Consider the following 20,618-nt stretch of genomic DNA (forward strand, 5'->3'; position numbering starts at 1 on the left):
TAAGAGGGACCTAAGTTGAGTCTGGACAAGATCAAAGAGTTTTAGGAAGATGAATTTGTAGCGTCTGTACTACAAATTTGAATGTTGATTCTTGCAGGAATAAGAGGATTGTCGCCTTTTACTTCTCAGTAAAGTGAGAATTCCAGGACAGTTAAAGCTGATCCCTGACTGAATTCAGAAAATGTTCTAAGACCATGAAACTGTAATTAATGCCAAGAGGTGCTCCGAGGGTAAGGGGTGCATCTTGCCCATTGGAGCATGCATCCAGTCTGATAAAAAGTGTGCTACGAGGGACGATGCTTGCTGTGTCTCATGACAAACCCTGTCACATAGAGCTAGAAGTTGTGCTGGTACTCTCTCTGCTTTCTCTTATTGAAGTGTGACAGTCATTGGCTTTATCTTGGATTTTTTTCTGCCCTTTATTATAAGGCTGAATAACCTGTTTTCTGGCTTTAAAATGTGTCTGTACTGTACAGCTTGTACATCTTTAAGACAGAGATGATTTACAAGTCCAGACTTACAAAGCTTAATTCCCATTGCTAAGGAAAGTTCAAAGGAGTTTATAGCCTTTCTTGGCACAATTGTTAACAAGACATTTGTTTTTTTAATGATAGATTTTTTAAATTGATTTTTAGTGGAGCTAGCCAAGCAAACCAGGTCTGATTCTCTGGGGAAAGCCCTCTGATACACTACCAGGTTTTACCTGATACACCAGCAGAAAATTAACAATTGTAAACCTGTTGAATCTCCACGCTCTAGGAAAAAATGGTCAAGTGATCTTTTAAACAGAAGTGATTTAGTTTTGAAGAAAGGACAGCATACAATTGCTGATCTTCATTTAGTTATTTTATGGTACTTTATGTATTTCCTTTACTCTCTGTAAATGTAGGCAAGTGTAACTTCCAGCAAATCACTGCACAGAAGTATGCAACTAGACAGCAGTTGTGGCTGTTTTAATAAAGCTATTACCTTTAATCAGCAGTAATACCCCCCTGTGAAATAATCTGAAATATGGCTGCTGATGCCTTTGATGAGAGCTCAGAATCAGAAAATGAATATGTGTCTGGACTAGTGTCTTAGTTTGGAATAGGAGTCAACTTTGGATTAGATCTCCTTATCATCCCCATTTACCATGTTTTTATTGCATCGTAGGAGCATCCTCAGAGCAAATAAAGTAGACGCCTTTTGATTGAAACTAAACAGGGAGATGAATTTCAGAACTTCATTTATAAAAGTTACAAAAGAGAGCCAAGAGTAGAGGTAGACTAAACTCAAAACATCCCCAAACTTTATAGTTTGTATGTCAGGTTCTTGACACAAACCATTTTGCTGTGAAGAGCTACTTCTTTTGGTCTGCAGTAGTTGGTAGTGCAAATTAGGTTGCTTGCTTGCCTGTTTGTTGACTCAGACAAGCCTGACAGGCTTGGAGAAATCTCCATCTCAGTAAAACTTAAAATTTTTGAAACCTTGGCACTTCTCAATTTTACAGCATTTTTTCCTTCTCCATGAATGCTCATAGACATTCCTCCTGCATGTGTTTTCAGCATCCATATCTGGATCTGAATTGAAATGACACAATTTCTCATCCAAATGGAAAAGTCTTCATATTCCAGAATTTTTAGCAAAGAGTTTGGACTTACATGTGACGTGCCTATGAAAAGCATATGCTGTAAACTGAATGTATGCAGAAGAATGCTATGATACAAAAATCTTCAAAGTAATTTTCAGGAACCTGTGAGTCTTAATAAGCTATGTTTTTCTAACTAAATCTGAATACTGAACCTCTCTATCAGCACTTAATGCTATATCATTGAAGATTTCTGTATCAGAATTGAATTACCTCAGGGAAAAATTGAATATTTTTTTTCTGGGGATGGGTAAAAACACACTCTTAAAGCAGGTTTTTTATTTTAAACTGTTTAATGGGTCATAATTCTCTGGTTGTGATGTTCAAAGACATCTTTCGTCTGTGACTCAACAAGGTGTTCTCATCTCCCTTTTATAATGCTATGTTTAATATATATGTTGGTTATTTAGCAGAATCAGTCTGAATTCATTTATTGTCATGTCTTCCATTTAGGCCAGATGTTTTTTGAAAAAAAATCACACAGGTTACTTAGAAGTATAGAAACGATCTTTTCATTTGAATATCAAATTTTAATTATTTCTATTATATCTTCATAGCATTCACCTTGTTTCTATCAGTGTGTAATTATGATTTTGGCTGGGATAGTGTTCATTTTCTTCCCAGTAGCTGGTGCAGTGCAGTGTTTTGGAATTAGGATGAGAATAACATTGTTAACATGCTGACATTTCAGTTCTTGCTAATGAAGGTTTACACAGTGTAAAGAGCTTTTCAGCTCCTCACCCCACCCCAGCAGTGAGCAGGCTGTGGGGGCAGAAGTAGCTGTGAGGAGACACAGCCACAGAAACTGTCCCAAACAGAACAAAGGGATATTTCACACTTGATGGCCTCTTGTATCCACCTGTATATAAACAAGGGGGAAAGCTGGCCATGTGCTGCTGCTCAGGAACTGAGCTGCATCCATTGGTGGTGGTGAGCAATTGTGTTGTGTATCACTGGATTTATTATTATTGAGGTTCTCCCCCTTTCTTTTCTGTCCTCATAAACTATCTTTATCTCAACTCAGAAGTTTGACTTTTCTTCCCAATCTCACCCTCCCATCCCACTGAGGAGTAGGGTGGGTGCAGAGAATTGAAGGAGTGGCTGTGGGATGTTTAGCTGCCTGCCAGGCCAAACCCCAACATGAGTGTTCTCCCTTTTAAAATTAGGCATGATTTCATAAGGGGTGGGAATAAATGAGGTGACAAACTCTGCCCATATGTACTGGGCACAGGGATTAATTTGTTGTAAGAGTGCTTTCTGATATTGTATGGATGCCCCATTAGGGATTGGGAAGAATCTATAAACTGTGTCTTCTGTAACATACCTAACTATATGTCTGGCAAACTAGTCCTAAAGTAAAGTCCAGTTGGATGTGTAGATGTGCTGCACATTATTGCACTGCACAGATTTTCCAGCATTATCCTGCTGGCATATTTTGGTAGGCACAGCCCAAAAATCAAATCTAAGACCATTTTCACCTGTTATAGAAAATGCTAATTTAAAAGCAAGTCTTCAAGTAAAATTAGGGAAAGCTCTGGAAAATATTTGATGTCTTGTCTGTGTGTATACTAGGAATTTAAGAAGTTACCAAGTAGGGCCACATAGGGTGCTCACTAGGCTTTATTTACAGCTGTTCTCATAGCAGCTGCTCAAACTGATATATAGATGCATGAACTGGGACAAGTAGAAGACCAAAGTGTTCCTTGGTTTGGATGTATACCAGTTTCTGGCCATAAAGCATGAAAAAGGCATCTGTGAATGACTAGTTGAAGTAATTACAATAAATATTTATAACTAATAAACTTTTGACACTCTAGATAATAAATTCAGGAAAAATTTGCTTTCTACAGTGGAGTATTTACAACACATAGGAATTCTTTCTGAGTTCTTTGGAGAAGGGAATTTTCCAAATTCATTTCTGCAGCTTTCTAGCTGCTGAAGTGCCCCATCTGCATGAGAGACTACTGAAGTCTTTAAAATATTTTCAGAGTTCTGGTAGTAAGTGACTCTTCAGTTTTTCAAATAGATTTCATGTCTCAGTAATATCTTGACACTTATTAGGTGTCAGTGTGAGGCCACTTTTATGCCTGTTCCTCACATACTCCCTTATACTTAATGGATGCCTTCAGTGAAGACACAGAAGTGTAAGTAGATTGGCACTGTCTGCCTTGCTGAGATAAACCTTCTCAAAGAAAAATTTAAGGGGAAAAAGGAAACACAAAATAGATCTTCTGTTAGTCAAATAACACAAAGCCCACAGTCCTGAGGCCATGCTGCGCTCTGTGCACTGTGAAAAGGGCTTCCTTATGAGACCTTTTTGGGGCACAGTACCTTTTATGACCGTTTAACCCAGGCCAAAATGTGCCTAAATGTAATTCATTCAAGCATTTTATAGAATACATTTGTTACTTGTTCTGTTTCAGTGTGGCTTGAGAAGAAATTAGAGCAATGGAAAATGCAATCTGTACATTATAAATAATAAGCTTTCTGTTTTTATGTTTACAGCTGGAGATAACATGTTTAGAGAGTATAAATTCTTTCAGGTAGTTCAGTGTGGAAGATGGAATAACAATGAGGTGCACTCAACTGTGTTTAGGAGGAAAACAAATGGTTGTGAGAACTTAATTGTATTCATTTTTAATATAGCATTATAAGCGTCTCATTGTCTTATTGCTTTCTAAACAGGCATTATAATAAATGGCAGGTTATAGGTTTTTCTTTGTGCACAATATATGAAATTACAAGAAGGGAAAAGTTTTTCATTTACTGAGAAAAGTTTTATGTGAATTTAGTGTTCATTTGACTATTTCTCTTCCATTTTATATTGCATGATATGTTCTTAATGTCACTGTGGAGATACTAATAGCTTTGTAAACATAATATCAAAAAGTTTGGCTGCCTTCTGTGTCTTTTGTAGATCATTATGCAGAGTTTTGAAGGGAATAACAATTATCTAAGCAGGTATTTTAATGTTCAAACTGTCTCATGTGCTGCCAATAAAACATTTTTATTTGTTAGAAGGGTTCATATATCTTTCGGGAATTCGTGCTAAAAGATCTACATTCAAGAAAAGTTATCACATTAATGATGTCATTTTATTAGTAATGCCATTTAGAAATATGTATATAGCATTGCTAAGGTCTTATATTGTGTACAAAAAGTAATAACCCTGCAACATTCCTAACTGAGCATTAACTCTGCATTCCCTCCACTGAGCTAGAAATTAGCATTAAATTTTTCTGTTATAATGTGAAAAAGATGGAAATGAAGCATGAAGTGATTTGTAAGTGAAGGAAGAGGGGGAATTCTGACTTAGTTGAATACATTTCCATTTCCAGCAAATTATTAACTCATTAAGGGACTAGACAGTATAAAATCCTGTCTTTTAGTTCTCTTTAAAGAGTATTATTCAGAGTAGAACCTTTGTAATAGATAAACTATTGTCTTTGACTGTAAATCAGGGGATTTTATTTTTGTAAATGCTAATCAGGACTTCTTGCTACACAGAGGGACCACTGGCTGAAGGAACTGTAGTAAATGCTACAGTATGTACTTATTTCCCCTTGTTCAACATCAAATGTTTTCTTTTCTAAAAAATAACAAAATATAAATTTGAATGTGTCTGAGTTAACTCTTCTGCTAAGTGAAGGGTTTTCTGCCTTTTCATCACATTTATTTGAATGTGTGGTGTTTCCAATAAATCTATTTTTATTGTGTATCTATTTTTATATATGTATCTATTTTTCTTTCTACTTCTAGGTGTTGCTTAGAACCCACAATATTCTGAATGCTAAACTAGAACAGTAGTGTATAACTCTGGTAATGCTGAAAAGGTGAACTGAAATCAAATATAGATGTATTCCAAAGCAGCATAAAAGAGCAAGTAGTTTCTGATTGCTGGAATTTAACTGCTAAGTGGTCCATGTAATTTAGGCCTGGTGGTGCACTGGCTTTTTCCCTTGCCCCATGTGGAGCAATATTTAGTTCACTGCCACTGAGCAGTCAGTATTCACACAAATGGATGGTGATATCAGATCAGAGTGCTGATTTGCTTCATAATTTTAACAGTGCTTAATTTTCCCTTCAGGTTTCCCCTTGCCATGACCTGCATAAGATTCTCTGAGCCCAGAAGCTGATTTTTCTTTCTATATTAGCTGATCAAATAAAAGATGTTAAGTCTTCTTGCAAATCTTCCTTCCAGTTTCTTAAACCGACATGGCTTAACAGAATATGATTACTATATCTGTGGTTTTTATTTTAGGTAGTCTCCACTCTCAAATTCATTATATACCTGCTAATATACCATTCACTAATATACCAGCTTTAGCTTCCTGTGTAATAAAGTGTATTATCCTGGTGTTGCTTTCTTCTTCTTGCTTTTTTGCATTCATTGTGATCAGGGGAGGAAACAGTTTTCCTCTTCCAATTGATTTCCTTTTTGTTTCTGCTGCCTTTGAGACCTGAACTCTGTCCTTGTGAAAGGGTTACAGCAACAGTTGAGTAAGGCTTGCTGAGCTTTTTTTTCTCTCTCTTCTGGGAACTTCATATGCTTATTTGTCTGTTTTGAAGGTCATCTTTAATGTCTCTGTACATTATCCTTGAAAAAAATATTTTCCCAATAAAATCAGTGTGTAATCTACACTTTTACATGGGGTCCCATTGGTTTGAAAAGATGTGTTGTGCTGTTTTTAAGGAGAAAAAAACCCAACAAAACTGGAAAGCTAACTTTTTGGGTTTGGTTGATCATTCATAGAAAATACCTTTTCTTGATCATTGGCTTTATGTGAATCTCTTGGGGAATGTCATCAGGCAGTCCGTTTAGATCTGCTTGATCTAAATAGGCAGCAATTAGACAATTCCACTGTTACTGTATCCACAATAGGCCCCAGGGATTCATGGGTAAAGGCGTGAATCTCTAGACAGCATAAAAGTTGGAATTTCCAACTGAATCTCAGGTGGAGTGTGAAGGATTTTTCTTTGTGATTGATATGCCATAAAAAAATACCTCAACACCTTAAAACTCTGAACTCATGGTTAGCAGGAAATGGAAATTTATCAAATTCATTTTCAAGGCAAAACACCACAAGCTTTTTTTATGTGCACGTTCAAAACTTCAGATTCAAACTATTTTCTGCTCTAATTTTTCTTAAATAAAAAGTTTCAAAATTACCCATATTGCACTTCAGAAAATATGACTTCTCTAGTGGGCTTTATACTTGTTAGATTGAGAAAATTCCTTTCAGTATTGGTATTGCTACCCAAATATGTTGTAAAGAAGATATCAAACAGAAATCTGTCAGAACCACAGAATGGTTTGGGTTGGAAAGGACAATAAAGATTATGTGGTTCCCACCCCCTCACAGTGGACAGGGATGCCACCCACTTGATCAGGTGGGCCCAGCCAGCCTGACCTTGAACACTTCCAGGTATGAGATACCCACAGCTTCTCTGGGCAACCTGTACCAATGCCCCACCACCATTTCAGTGAAGAATTTCTTCCTGACATCTAATATTTTTGTTTAAAAATGTTCCCCATTGGCCTGTCACTCTCTGCCCAGTAAGTCCCTGTGGTTTTTTTTTTTCCCCCTAAGTCTACTTCAAGTACTGAAAGGCTGCAGTGTGAGGTCTCCCCAGAGCCTAACAAGAGGATTTCAGAGTAACTTAAACACAGTCATCTCTTCCCTTTTCATAATTTATTTCAGTCTTCCCAGCTGACCTTCTAGTTAGCTCACTGCTCTCAGCAACAAAGGATATTGTGTTGTTCATTTAGGATTTGCTGATTCAGCCTTGTGAAATTCAACTTGAGAATTCAGAAAAAAGGAAAAAGGCGTGAATGAAAAAAAGTTTTAATTTTAATTTTCTCTGCTATGAATTAATTTTCCCAAGTTGGCCAAAACCCATTTTCTCCAAAGAACCAGTCCTTATTACTGAGTTTCATAATTTTTTTGATCGACTCACTTCCCTTTGCTCTAGTGAAAGATACTTCACAATCTACTTTTTATACACTTGCAGTTTTTCCCATTGGAATATGGCACACAAGCATTTATTTGAATCAACAGATAAGACAATATCTCTAGAATCATTAATAATAGATATACTTAAAAGCATTTTTCCTGAGGCGTAAAACAAATACACGAAGGAAACAAAAGTGACATTGACATAAATAATTGTATCTTACAATAGTAACCTAAGGCACAACCTAAACTCTCACAGAAACAGCTAGAATTCTACCTCTTTTCTCAAAGAAGCTGCAGACTTAGCCCATCTATTGTCCATGAAATGTAATCTGCTATAAAGCATTAATCACCCATATTCTGGGAAATGCTTGGTTATATTCCCATCCAGATCTCTCCACAATTAATGTATGATGACAACTATTTTTATTTTTTTCTTGTACTGTTTTATCGCTTTTCTTACAAAGGTTGAGGATTACTTTCCTCCTTTAAACACAAGCCAAATTCAGTTCAAATGTACTCAGAAAAACATTACAAAACTGATGCTTTAGGATTCTATGTTTGTTATTGCTCAGTGGCTTCCATGTGAAATCTACACAGGCTAAATATCAAAGGATGTTGTGTCTTTCTCCTACCTGCTCTTTGAAAGTTATCCTGATATCCACTAATTAAGCTTTCCTGAGACCATTATCTACACTGTCATCATCAGTAGTGATGTTCAATCTGTCAAAGCTTGTTTTTGTTTTAGATAAAGAGATGGAAGAAAGCTCAGATACAACATGTTCATCTGTCCTCTTAAAATTTTATTAAGGGAAATACCAAAAACCACTATTGCTATGGTCATATACAGAATCACAGAATATTCTGAGTTGGAAGAGACCCAAAAGGATCGTTGAGTCCAACTCTGAAGTGAATGGCCCACGCAGGGATCAAATCCACAACCTTGGTGTTATTTGCAGTGTGCTCTAACCAGCTGAGGCAATCTGTAGAACTGCCTAAAGTGCAAATTTTGCAGCTTTTTCTGAAGTATGTAGTTCTTGATATTGCTGAAGAGAGAATAGATGGAGTTCTATTTTGTCAGCCTTTCCATTGTTTCTGAGCTAACCACAAAGCCTTCAGCTTGCAAAAAGAACCTGGAAAGGACTTACACTTTTAAAAGATCAATTGATATACCCAGGCAAATAAACATATACAGCAGCCAAGATCAAAGAAGAATGGTTGAAAACATTCATGGTAGAATTGTTGGGGAATTCTGTTTTGTTTAAGTAGTGCTTTCCATCTCTTTTATTCTCTCATATGCACTGTCCCCACAGTGTGATTGTAGCAAAGCATCAGGTAGTGAGCTGAACCAGGAACTGAGGCAAGATTTAAAAAATAAAAAACAACCTACTGAAAAGGACAGTAAATATTGAGAAAAAAATGAAAGGCAGAACATTGGCTGCTTAAGCAAGCAAAACTGCTAGAAGAGGTGATCATTAAAACAGAATATGACTGATTGACAGTTTATTAGGGGTTTCTGAAGTCGTGAGTTTTTGCATAAATACCTATTTCTCTTTTTAAACTCTCACTGTAACTGAGCAAATCACTTTTGAGCTCCTCATTTGCCTAATTATTAATTTCATTATTAATTTCTTTTAGATTAATAAATTCTTTAATGCTGCACCGTATTCTTAGTGGAAGAAGTTTTAGAGTGACAGACAGGTTTTGTATATTGTGTTAATGAATTTAATGATTGAGCTATTTAAATGGATCTTGTCAAAATGCTATGGGCAACAAGGGGTAAAAAAAAAATAGGAGAGACTTTTAATGTCAACATGATCTTTTAAGGTTGAAATCTAATAATTGCTTTGATTGAATATTAAGACTGCAGTGTCCTTGCTCTAACAAATATCTGCTGGCTTATTACTGCTTCACTAAGGAGAGACTGTGTTATTGAAAATTCAATTAAAACAAAACAAAATCAAGATTTTTGTCCTTTAAATTACATTGCATAAAAAGAAAGTGTGGAGGGAGAAGTACTGAGAAATAATGTAAGAGCATGAAGGAAAACCACTCAACATAAAAGAGATCAGAAAAGAAGAGGTAGAAGAGACCATGGGAGAATGAGGGTATAAGGAGCACTAAAATATCTGTAAAGGAATCTTTTGCAATTAAAGTGGGTATAGTATTTGCATATACAAATGACAATTGTTAAAAATTGTGTAGATACAGAGATCAGAAGATACAAATGTAGATACAAATGCATCAGAACTCTTTCTGTTTCTCCCAAATGGATTCAACAATCTGTCTTGACATTTCACAGCAGAGATGGCCAACCTAATGATGCTACAGAGAGTTAGAAAATTAATTTTTTGATAGACTACCCACTTTCTGTGTAGGCTGATGCTTATGTTCATTCATGACACTGAAGAATTAGGTGTGGGTCTTCAGAAGGTATCACTGAATAAAGAACAATTTTTCTTGCAAGGTGTGTTGTAGAAAGATCAGTACAAGTCCTTTTGGAAGAACTTTGTTAATGATAGGTCTTCCAAAATCTCTGTAAATTCTATTTCTTACATAATATTTTGCTTTTCTGTTCTGTATTGTGAAAATGCTGAACAAGGTGAAAATGCTGAAAGACATCCTTATTTATCATGTATAAACCTTTCACAAGATCCTTATTTACCCTGCTATTTTCTAAGACACACATTCTGGAAAGACTGTCTAAGAATCACCTCTGGTGAGGACAGAAAAGGAGGAGAAGCTTCTGAATATGTGAGACCATAAAATGATCTCATTTTGGACTAAATGGCTGGCAGTTCTTCTGTTTTATCATGAATGGTCACAACAGTCGTGAGATCTTCCACAGGCTTTCTCTCAAGTCTATCTAAGATCAACAGTTGAATGCCTTTTTTGGAAAAAATGGAAAACTCATACTGAGTCTACATCTAAAACCAGATTTAAACTAAAAATTACATTACAGAGAAGAAATAGTATCACTCTTCATCAGTAGCATCATCTTTCCTGTCCCTGATTATAAAAATATTTTAGAGTAGCTTGTTCATGAACTCCCTGTGATCATCAAGTTTGACCCTAAATTGCAACATGAAGAGTGTGTTTCAGCACTATCTCTGCAAATGCCTCTTAAGTTTTGAATATTCTTAGTGCTTGATTTAGTAATGCTCCCTCTGGAGATTTTTTACTTTGTGCCAATGAACCTGACTTATTTAGAGCTGTTGGCTCTGGTCCACTATTTCTTTGTTAAATGTTTAGCACTTGTAAGTGTTGTGACCCTTTTGGCAATGCAAGTAATCCTAATTCCAGCAATTTACACTTGTCACTTTGCTTTAAACTCCATTACTGCACACTGAAATTCTCCACAAAATGGTTTGGAAGTCATTTAACAAATAACAAATTGGAGATAGAGGGATTTTGTCCATTATGTCACAATTAATTATTTATCACAATTTTGGTTTTGTGTTACAGAACTGTGACCTGGCCCAGCAGAGCATTGTTCATATTGTTCAGAGTCCACAGAACAGTCAGAACAAGGAGAAGACAGAGCATAGCTGTGTTGGAGGTGTTCTAAAAGCCTTGAAAAGAGAACCTGAGAGTTTAACTCGCATAGATCTCAGTACCAGCATCCTCCCATCAGTCTCTGCAGGGTTGGCAGTTATTCTGGATCCTGGAAAAAACAGTGTTTCACTTCCTGCTGAAAAATCAGGTAATTTGGTGACTTAGTACATTTCAATATACATTTTTAATGTGTTTTTTTCTTTCTTAGGGTGAACAGTTCTAGTTCCATACCACAGGGGAAAAGCCCCCCAAATATATGGTTTATTCTATTTATTAAACAAAAAATACAACAATATTAAGATGATAAGCATCTGATGTGTCTTCTTGAAAAATGATTTTGCTTTGTGGATAAAATTAGTGATTTCTTGTGTTGCTCCTGTATCTAACTTGTATTATGCTCATATTTTTATAAATTATTATAAGATTGCAAAACCTCTAGAGGTCTATGAGAAAGCAAAATACAGTCTCTGTAAAATTTCCATCATAGAAGTTTCCTTAACTAGAATGTTGGGCAGCTTATGCCTTCCAAATGTGCTTAATTCCCAATCTGTAGGGATGCTTTCATACCCATACATTTTATAAAAGATATTTACAATCTATTTAAGATTTACTAAAGCTCTGCTGGCACACCACATGATGGTGATGATTCATACTATGGACATTTGTAGTTCTTCATCCACCAAATGGTTACTGAGAATATCTTCATTGTGAAAAATAATCTGAGGCACAGGTTACTGCAAAACTATCTTACTGACACATTTGCCCCAGTGAAGATACATCATTCTGTGCAATACCAGATACTGTTGTGATTTATCATAATAGTCCATCAGAGATGTCTTTTTATAAAGAACAGTACACAAATAGCCTTTTTGTGCAGTACACAAGGTAATTGCAAACATATATATCCAGAGTACAGAAGATAAATTGTGACAGAGATACCTCTGTGACTAACCTGGCCACAGAAATCATCTTGCTTAACAAAATGGCTACTAAAACCATTAAAATAACTTCTAAAGAATTTATTAAGTAGCTCATGCAGAAAATATACAATCCATGGGAGGGTCACAGAAGTATTCCACAACTGACTTGGTCAACCTCTCACTGACAACTAATGATGAATGAGTGTGGTTTAGGAGCAAATTAGTACCCAGCTTAATGATCCACATCTCCCAATCTGAATGAGTAATGAGATAAGAGGGGTGCATGCTGATTTAAATATGGTAAACTAGGGACAGGTCTTCAGCCTGGGTTTATTCTCAGATGAAAGGCAAAAGTGTGAGCTTTTAAACATTACCACATATTTATTTTTTCATTACTGTACACATGTAGAGGGATTTAATAGCTGCGCTTGACTTTACAGAATAGTCTGTACATGTGCAAGGACTCCTAAGATGTGTCATGTGACATTTTTATCCACAGACTATAAACTCTGTGAAGCTAAGCATTAACTGATAGGTGTCTTCTATTGCAGTGAATATTTTCGTGGCAGAATGCATGAGGACAAAATGTATTGATAAAATATGTGGACTAGTTTTATCTGTGATTAAATTAAAAAGACTTTTTATCATAAGAGAAAAAAAAGAAGACCCACTTTAATGATTGATAGTTCTTTGTGGAAGGATATTAATAATAAGTTCTTTTTAAAGGCCTGTTAACTTCTTTCCTTGTTTTGATTCTCACTATTAAAATTTGTCCTTTTGTCTGTTCAGCTCTATCCCTTTGTTCAATATGGGGAACTATATTTTTCCTTATGGATTTAGGGTGAGTTAATTTGTAGTCACTTTAAAATAAAAAAAAAGAAAGATTATTCCAAAGATCAGTTTTGCAGTTATCTTTACTGTGTAGCAAGTATTTCCTTTGGCATAAATGAAATGACTAATAGTAGTGGGAATGAGTGGCTTAAGAAAATAGGTACCATCATTGATAGCTGAAATTATACTTACCAAGTTGGTGTCCTAGGAGATGAATGGTTGTGGACATTAGTCTACAGCAGCAACCTGGACAGGTGAATGAAGTATAATCTTTATTGTTCCATGCATACATGACAAATTTAAACATAAAATTTAGAGGCAAATGTTTAATTAATTGATTAAATTAATATTGTTTAGTCTGACGTGCGACACAGCTATTTCATAATTGCAACAGTAAACACTAAGACTGTAAGTCTTTCTGAAGCCTAAGTTATTTTTATTTGTTATGCTGACCCCATGTTCCTGCCCTTATTTTATTTGCCCTCCTTTGAATTCTGAGGAAAAAAGTTTGTGGTAATTTTCACATCACAAGAGCGTCTCCCAGAATCTTTAGCAGCATTTGACTGCTAAAATAGTATTTTTGAAGTATTTACGTCAATGCCTAGAGACCAAAATTCCACCAGACAAACCAGGAGAGGCAACTCTTGTCATGCTGTACTGCTATTATATAAGCAATATACTTAGGTAGTATGAACTGCTGCACTTGATGAGACAAAAACCCTTATGGCCTGGCAGTCTATCTCCACCAAAGATATAATTTGCTCCTTGCAGAAGCATGTAACAGGATATCCTCCTCCCAGCTCACCCCTGCTCTTGTGTGAGTAATGAAACCAGCTCCTGACTGGTCTGGAGATGCACCTTATTGGCACTGTGTTTTTTAGACTACAGTATGTTTCTCTATGAGAAATTCAGAAGTTTGAAAGTCATTAACAAGTTGAAAAAAAATATGAAAATGGATCCAAATAATCTCTTCATGAAAGAATTCCAGGTTTCCTGTCTTTGCAGACAAAAGTAATAGAAATGCCTTTTCTTCTCGGTTTTTGTTGTTGTTTTTCTTGGGGTTTTTTGTTTGTTTTGTTGTTGTTTCTTTGTTCTGAAAACATCACGTAGTTTCTAGTGGGCATGTAAAAAAATCTCAGCCTAAGACTTTCATTCTACTTCACCCCCTTTTAATTTGCCTCTCTCCAATATCTGGGACAAAGGGCTTTAATAAACACAATGTAAGTAAATGAACCTATGTTCCATAATGGTTGCATGTCAGTAGGTACATGTATAAGATGAAGAGATAATGGTTGGTCTTGATGACCTCAGAAGCCTTTTCTAATCTTAACAATTCTAACGATTCTCTGATTTCTACCTGAAAAATAATGAATCTGTAAAACATAAAGGTTTGTATGACTCATCTGCTAAATATGAGAATGCATCATGATTTCAGATTCAAGAAAGCCAATAGAATATTTGGAATTAGAAACAGAAAACAGAGTGGAGTGAAGAAAATGGTTTTTTCTCTGCTTTTGACACTTGCATAACTAAAACCAGTATAACTTACTGTTTTGATGACTAAACTGTTAGAAGGTAGGAGCTGAGTCATGAGAATTCTACAAAAATGCACATCATGACTGGTTTATATTTGTTTTGGCATCTGTGGAGTGGAAGTTTGGTAATCTGGGAATATTAGATTTTACCAGCTGTTTTAGGATTTTAGTTCTCATTGTCTAGAAAGTGCAAGCCAGAAAATGCGAATACCACACATGGATTTTAACTTGCCAGGAAATCAACCATCAATGCAAGTTATCCTAGCTTACAAGAATTCTCCACATTTGTCCATTTAAAAAAATGTAGAACATTTTTTTCTGAAACATGAAGTTAGGACTTCAACCTAGAATTAGTATGGGTGGTGCTAGGCAGGAAATGAGACTGCAGAATCCCATTCCCTCCCCTTTGTAAATGTATGACTGATGTCAAGCAAATTTGTAATATGAAAAAAAATAGTTCAACAGAATATGTTTTCTGTAAGCTGACATGAATGTTGTTACTTATGTAATTTCCAGGTTAATCCATTATCAGCTGGTTTATTATTTTGTCTGACTCAAGTAGATGTGGTCATCATTACTTAGGGTTTTTAATTTTCAATTTTAAAATAAATGCTCATCTGCTCAGTTCCAAATAAAAATCCTGGTATCCTTTAGGCAGGCTTTTGCAAATGCTTCCATTCAAGGCACCTCTGATTCCTTATCTTTGCATCTTCTTCTGTTCACAGAAGAGTTAATAAAGTACTGGTATATACTGACTTAGGTGTGTCAAGCTGTAAGTTCTAGCAAAAAGAGGGACTGACTATTTTCCATCTAGTTAGGAAATGCTTTACCAAAACCTAATATATGTTTAAACTTCCTGTCTTTCCCAATACTACAAGTATCAGTTAAGGCAGATGAAACAGTCATTACCAAAACCTCAGTATTGTTAGTGATGCGTGAAGTGATGAACTGGTGCCCATTCCATGTAAGAGTCTGATTCCATGAAAGAGACAGTAAAAACACTTAGAAGGGAAAGCCACAATTTAGGACTAGTCAGATCTGTTCATACTTCTGAGGCAAGCCTTGGTGAATAAAAAACCCGTATCAATTTAACCATTTAAATTGCTAACATTTAAAACTAGTTTTTGAATAGTATTCTGATGACTATGTGTTAAAAATTCCTGTGCCCTGTAATTGATATTACACTTTATTATAATTCTTTCACTCAAAAAGCCTAAAAGGATAAGAATTTTTGTGTAAAATCTGTTTGAAGTAAACGAGTAGTCTAAACTCCTGAAGTACTGTACAATTACTTCACAGTTTTTTAGACCTTATAATCACAAATTAGATCTAAGTTGGACAGGGTTATGGTGTACATCTACCTCCCCATTTGCATGCGGTGCTAGGCTGAGTACTACTGCCCAGTACTGAGCTGAGAACACCTGCAGCTCTTTCTTATCCCTTTTCGAGAATTTCAACAAAATGTGAGCACTCATCCTTTCAGAATGGCTTCCAGCCTGGAAAGAACATTTTTATTGTCGTGCATAAACATGAAGCTCTGACCTAATATTGCTTTTCTGTGTTACGAATACGAATATCTAAGAATTTACTATTCCCTTAAAAGAGATAAAAAAGGATTCCTAAAATTTCTTGTGTCATTTAACTGCATTTTTTTTCAAAGGAAACTAATCAGTATAAAGATTTTTTTTCCTTTGTCACGGGTACAAATAATTTGTGGCTTAATTATAATATTAATTAATTAATTTAATATAACTTAGGTCCATGGTATTGTAAATCAGCAGTTTGAACAGGGAAAATCAGTATTCTGTGCAATTTACATTTAGTAATTAGGCCTTTTTTCCTAGAGTTATCAACATTTTGTTTTAAAAACAAATTGCCAGAGCGCTTTTACTGACCTTTCTTAAATTTCTTGAAATATTAATACAGCATTTCATGGTGGTTACATGATTCTTATCATAGTCCTCTTTCACAGACATCCATCTGAATAAGATTTGTATTGCTGGACAGGAACAAGGGGTAAATTACTTAATATGCAACCAATGTATTCTTTCAGTAGAAATATTCAAGTAACTAGTTAGGTTACTATTTATTTTTGGATTTGGTGCCTTGACAGTTTACTTTTGTATTAAGATTAAACTACTTTTAATTTAAATGAAAATGCGTCAAGCAGCTCATTGTGATTTAGCCTACATTTGATTCAGATTTTTTTAATATATTACCTTACAAACTTTTTATTAAATGCAAATAAATTAAATTACAAACAAATATTAGATGCAATAATAATTTGAGGATCAATCTACACCCAGAAAAGGGAAGGTATTAATTTACCTTTTTAAGAAATGCAGAACAAATTACCAACTCAGAAATAATACACTAGTCCTGATTTTAACAAATAGTTTCTGGGAAGCAAGGCTGCATTTGTCTTCATTACATACTGTAAATTTACTGTATATACAGGTCTGTTTTAAAGTTCAAAACAAATTTTTACAAAATTCCTGCATTGAATTCCTGCACAGCTCTCTTTGTGGTAGTGGTTAGTTCTGGCACATTGTTAATTGCTATCACTGTGCCTTCATTACATACATTAAACTGTTAGACTTTCACTGTTAGGCCTTTTATTTTATATTTCCTGTCAATGTACAGTGCCATAACCTCATGCCATGTTCATTGCAGTGATGTGTTGTATTCACAAATGTTGAGTTCATTGGGCCTGAGAGCTCTTCTAAAAGAGAAACTGGAACTAAAGCACTTGTCTTCCTTCCTCTCCATTTTTCCTTTCTTATTTGATAAGTTTTATACTTGTCCTAGTCCTGAATCTCCTTTGTGCTCTTCACTGCTTCCATTGTTTTTTGTTTTGCCAGCTACCTTTCTTTCATGGGTATTCCATACCTGGGAGATGTTCTACCCCATTTGCAGCCCTTCATGCATGTTTTGGTTTGTTTTGTTTTGTTTTACAAGATTTTGTGATGTGGATGCCTCCTAAGACAAAGATGTGTGCAACTACACACCTCTTTGTTGATTTGGTAGTCACATTGTTTGCATACTTGATGCAAAATGTTTACACATTGTGCCTGACTAGATTGTCATAGTGTTAGAACATGTATTTCAGAAGTAACATCTTTTAAGTATGTGCATCTCAGGTCTAAAAATCCTTTTGCATTAATAGAAGAGTATGGCAATATCATTTTCATAGTGTAAAGAGACATTGGATTTCATTTTAACTCAATTGCACTAAATATTTCCTACATATTGAATGAGAGTTTTTCAAAAATTTTAAGTTCCCAAGCTGTTTGATAAATGTTGTATGACAGAAGTTGTTGAACTGTGATCCATGTTTGAAGCTGCAAGATCCAGAAGGGTTTTTATTGATGATCCAATGAGATGGTGGTTAGAGTGCTCTAGCTCCACTTGTTTTTGACTGCTAAAATAGATTGCAGTCCTGGAGTCATGGAATTGTTTAGGTTGGAAGAGACCTTAAGGTCATTGAGTCCAAAGGTTAACACATCACTACCAAGCTCACCACTGAACTATGTTCCTAAGTGCCACATCTGAACTTTAAATACCTCCAGGAATGGTGACTCAATTCCTTCCCTGGGCAGCTTGTTAGTGTCAGTATGTATTAAATTATCCCTCTTGATGCTGTACTTTCTTGGATTATGCTCTCTGAGTATGTTCAGAGGAACATACTCATTTTCCCTAGGAAAATGCTTCCTGTTAAAAATAGGATAATGTTTCTGAAACAGTACTCTCTTTTTGATGCACAGCAAAAAAGAGGTTTTTTAGATACAAACCACAAAACCACAGAATTACTATTATGTGGGATCAAATATATTGCCTATCTAAATCTAGTTCTCTTCTTTTAATACTTTCCTATTTTGAATACAATAATTCAAAACAAAAGATGTTCTTATTACAGAAAGTTTTATTTAGAGAAGCAGTATTCCTCTTTTCAAATAATCACCCATGTACCCCTGTCTGATTATCCTTCATATTTGTTATCTGGGCAAGTTGACAAGATTGGTAATGGTATTTTCTATTCTGACCTTCATTGAAAAAAAAACCAGTCTCCAGTGTCAATTCAAGGCTTGATTGGAGAAGAGAGAGAGAGTTTTCAGCCCAGAAATTAACTATTTCTAATTCTTTCAACATTTCTTTTCAGAGAGTTAAGCTTAAGACAACTACTCTGTTTCCAGTAGGGTTATGAAAATTTGTCATTACAAAGTCCTTGGAAGTTTGCTCTTATGTATATTTTATCTTCTTTTAGGGTTATTAACCCTTGACAATTCACTGCAGCAATACTTCCAAATTCTATATATAAAAATTGATATCCCCTCTTCACCTTCTAGCAACAGCAGAAAGTGATTTTATAAGACATTAGCATAATGGAACCTTTTCAATAAAATGATAAATTGAGCCCATTTCAGAAAACAGAACGCACACTTGATAATTTATTGCAGCCAGTGCCATGCTGGAGACCTCATTCATATCATATGCTTTTAAGGCTGATGAGAATGGTGCCATTTTCCCATCACACCTTGCATGTCTGTGAAATTAATTTGAGAGGAAAATTGTAAAAAATGCTCTTTTCTAATAGAGGCTAAAGCTCTTCCGGGAATGCTTATCTTTACATGACATAATTGTCTCTCATGAATGTGTCTAATTACTTTATTGTTTTTAAAGGCCCTTCCATCTTAATTGAACAGTGGCATTTGCTGACTCCCTTGTGTCAAGGGGTGAGGTGGAACAGAGTTTTGTTCTTGGAACGTATTTTGATTGGTTATGAGGGACAACATGGATGGACTTTCTATTGCAAGTGCATCACTTGCATCTTTATACCCCCAGCCAGAGGTGACATTTGGGTGGAAATTTTCATAGGTGGAAAATGTTCTGTACTGATTAAACAAAACTATGCATTTTTTCCAGAAAAAAACTATGTATGTTTTCCAGAATAATTGTTGACATTTATTGCTGATGTTACTAGAAAAAATGGGAAAGTAACACTTAGGAAACATCCCTTATGTACAAAAACATTGGTAATAGAGTTTAGGGTGATTCTTTTTTGACAGGAAGAGTCCAATTATGAGGCACAAGTAAAAATCATAAAATCATAGAATGGTTTGAGTTAGGAGGGATCTTAAAGGTCATCTACTTCCAACCCCTCTGCCATGGGCACCTTTCACTAGACCAGGTTGCTCAAAGCCTCATCCAACCTGCCAGGATTGGGGCATCCACAACTTTTCTGGGCAACTTGTTCCAGTGCCTCACCATGCACCACATGGTTTCTGTTACAGGCTCTTAGCACTCAGAATGACAGGAATCAGTCTGTGCTCAAATCATGTGCTCAACATTCATTAATGTCATTGGAGCTCTGTGCACACAGCAAGGACATTGGGAGATCAGACCTTTTAAAAAGGCTTGATTTACAGAAAGTGATTACATGGAAGAGATTAAGGAATTCTGTTGATAGTAGAAGGTAATGTTAGCTTTGCAAAACACACCCTGTTTTCTCCTTATAAATACAAATAATTTTAGGGGGACTAAATTTGAACTTCTGTGAAAGAAAAAGATCATTGCATTTCACAGGGGAAGACAGATTCTCTTGTTTTGGTTTGGTGGCTTTTAGGGTTTTTTTGTGTGTGGGGTATCCTTGAAAGCCACCATGTTTGCTAAGCACCATCAGTTGCTTTCCAAGCTTCCATGGTGCCCTGCTGGTGCAACAGTCAGTTCTGTGGGTCTTGATGTTTACTTGTCAAAAGACACAAATGGAGAAAAAGAAACATGGGTATGGAGATGGGGTCTTTGGGTGCAGGATGAGGGAACAGAAGGACATCATGCTCCAAGTTGAGCCTGTTCATCATATACTGTTCTCATTGATGTTCAGCTTCCTGCAACACTGCACAACTTGTCGGGGATTTTATGATAAGTCCCTGGTTTTATTATAAGCTCCTGGTTTTCAGTGCCGGCTGACATTATCTTACTGCCTTTTTGCTATGATGGTGGTTTAACCAAAATTGTGAAAAAGATCAAAAGTTCACTTGAGCAACTAAAGTAGCAGGAAACACAGCTCCTCCTTTGTTCACCACAGTTTGCTCTTTAGCTTTGTCACAGAATAAATATTCAGCATATATTACTGAAAGGCAACTCTATACTGGCAACAGCTTGTTTCTCATTTAAAGGTATATCAGTTGGCAACTGA

General features: G+C 35.7%; 1 protein-coding gene across 1 annotated transcript in view; it reads left to right on the forward strand.

The window, feature by feature from the left end:
- PRKN (parkin RBR E3 ubiquitin protein ligase) overlaps positions 1 to 20,618 on the forward strand; it is a 674,035-nt gene that overhangs the window by 197,533 nt on the left and 455,884 nt on the right. The window contains exon 3 of the mRNA XM_077175671.1: positions 11,047 to 11,284. Coding sequence (XP_077031786.1) covers positions 11,047 to 11,284 — 238 coding nt within the window. The remainder of the gene's footprint in view (positions 1 to 11,046; positions 11,285 to 20,618) is intronic.

This window comes from Agelaius phoeniceus, chromosome 3 (genome assembly GCF_051311805.1).
Source record: "Agelaius phoeniceus isolate bAgePho1 chromosome 3, bAgePho1.hap1, whole genome shotgun sequence".
NCBI lineage: Eukaryota > Metazoa > Chordata > Aves > Passeriformes > Icteridae > Agelaius > Agelaius phoeniceus.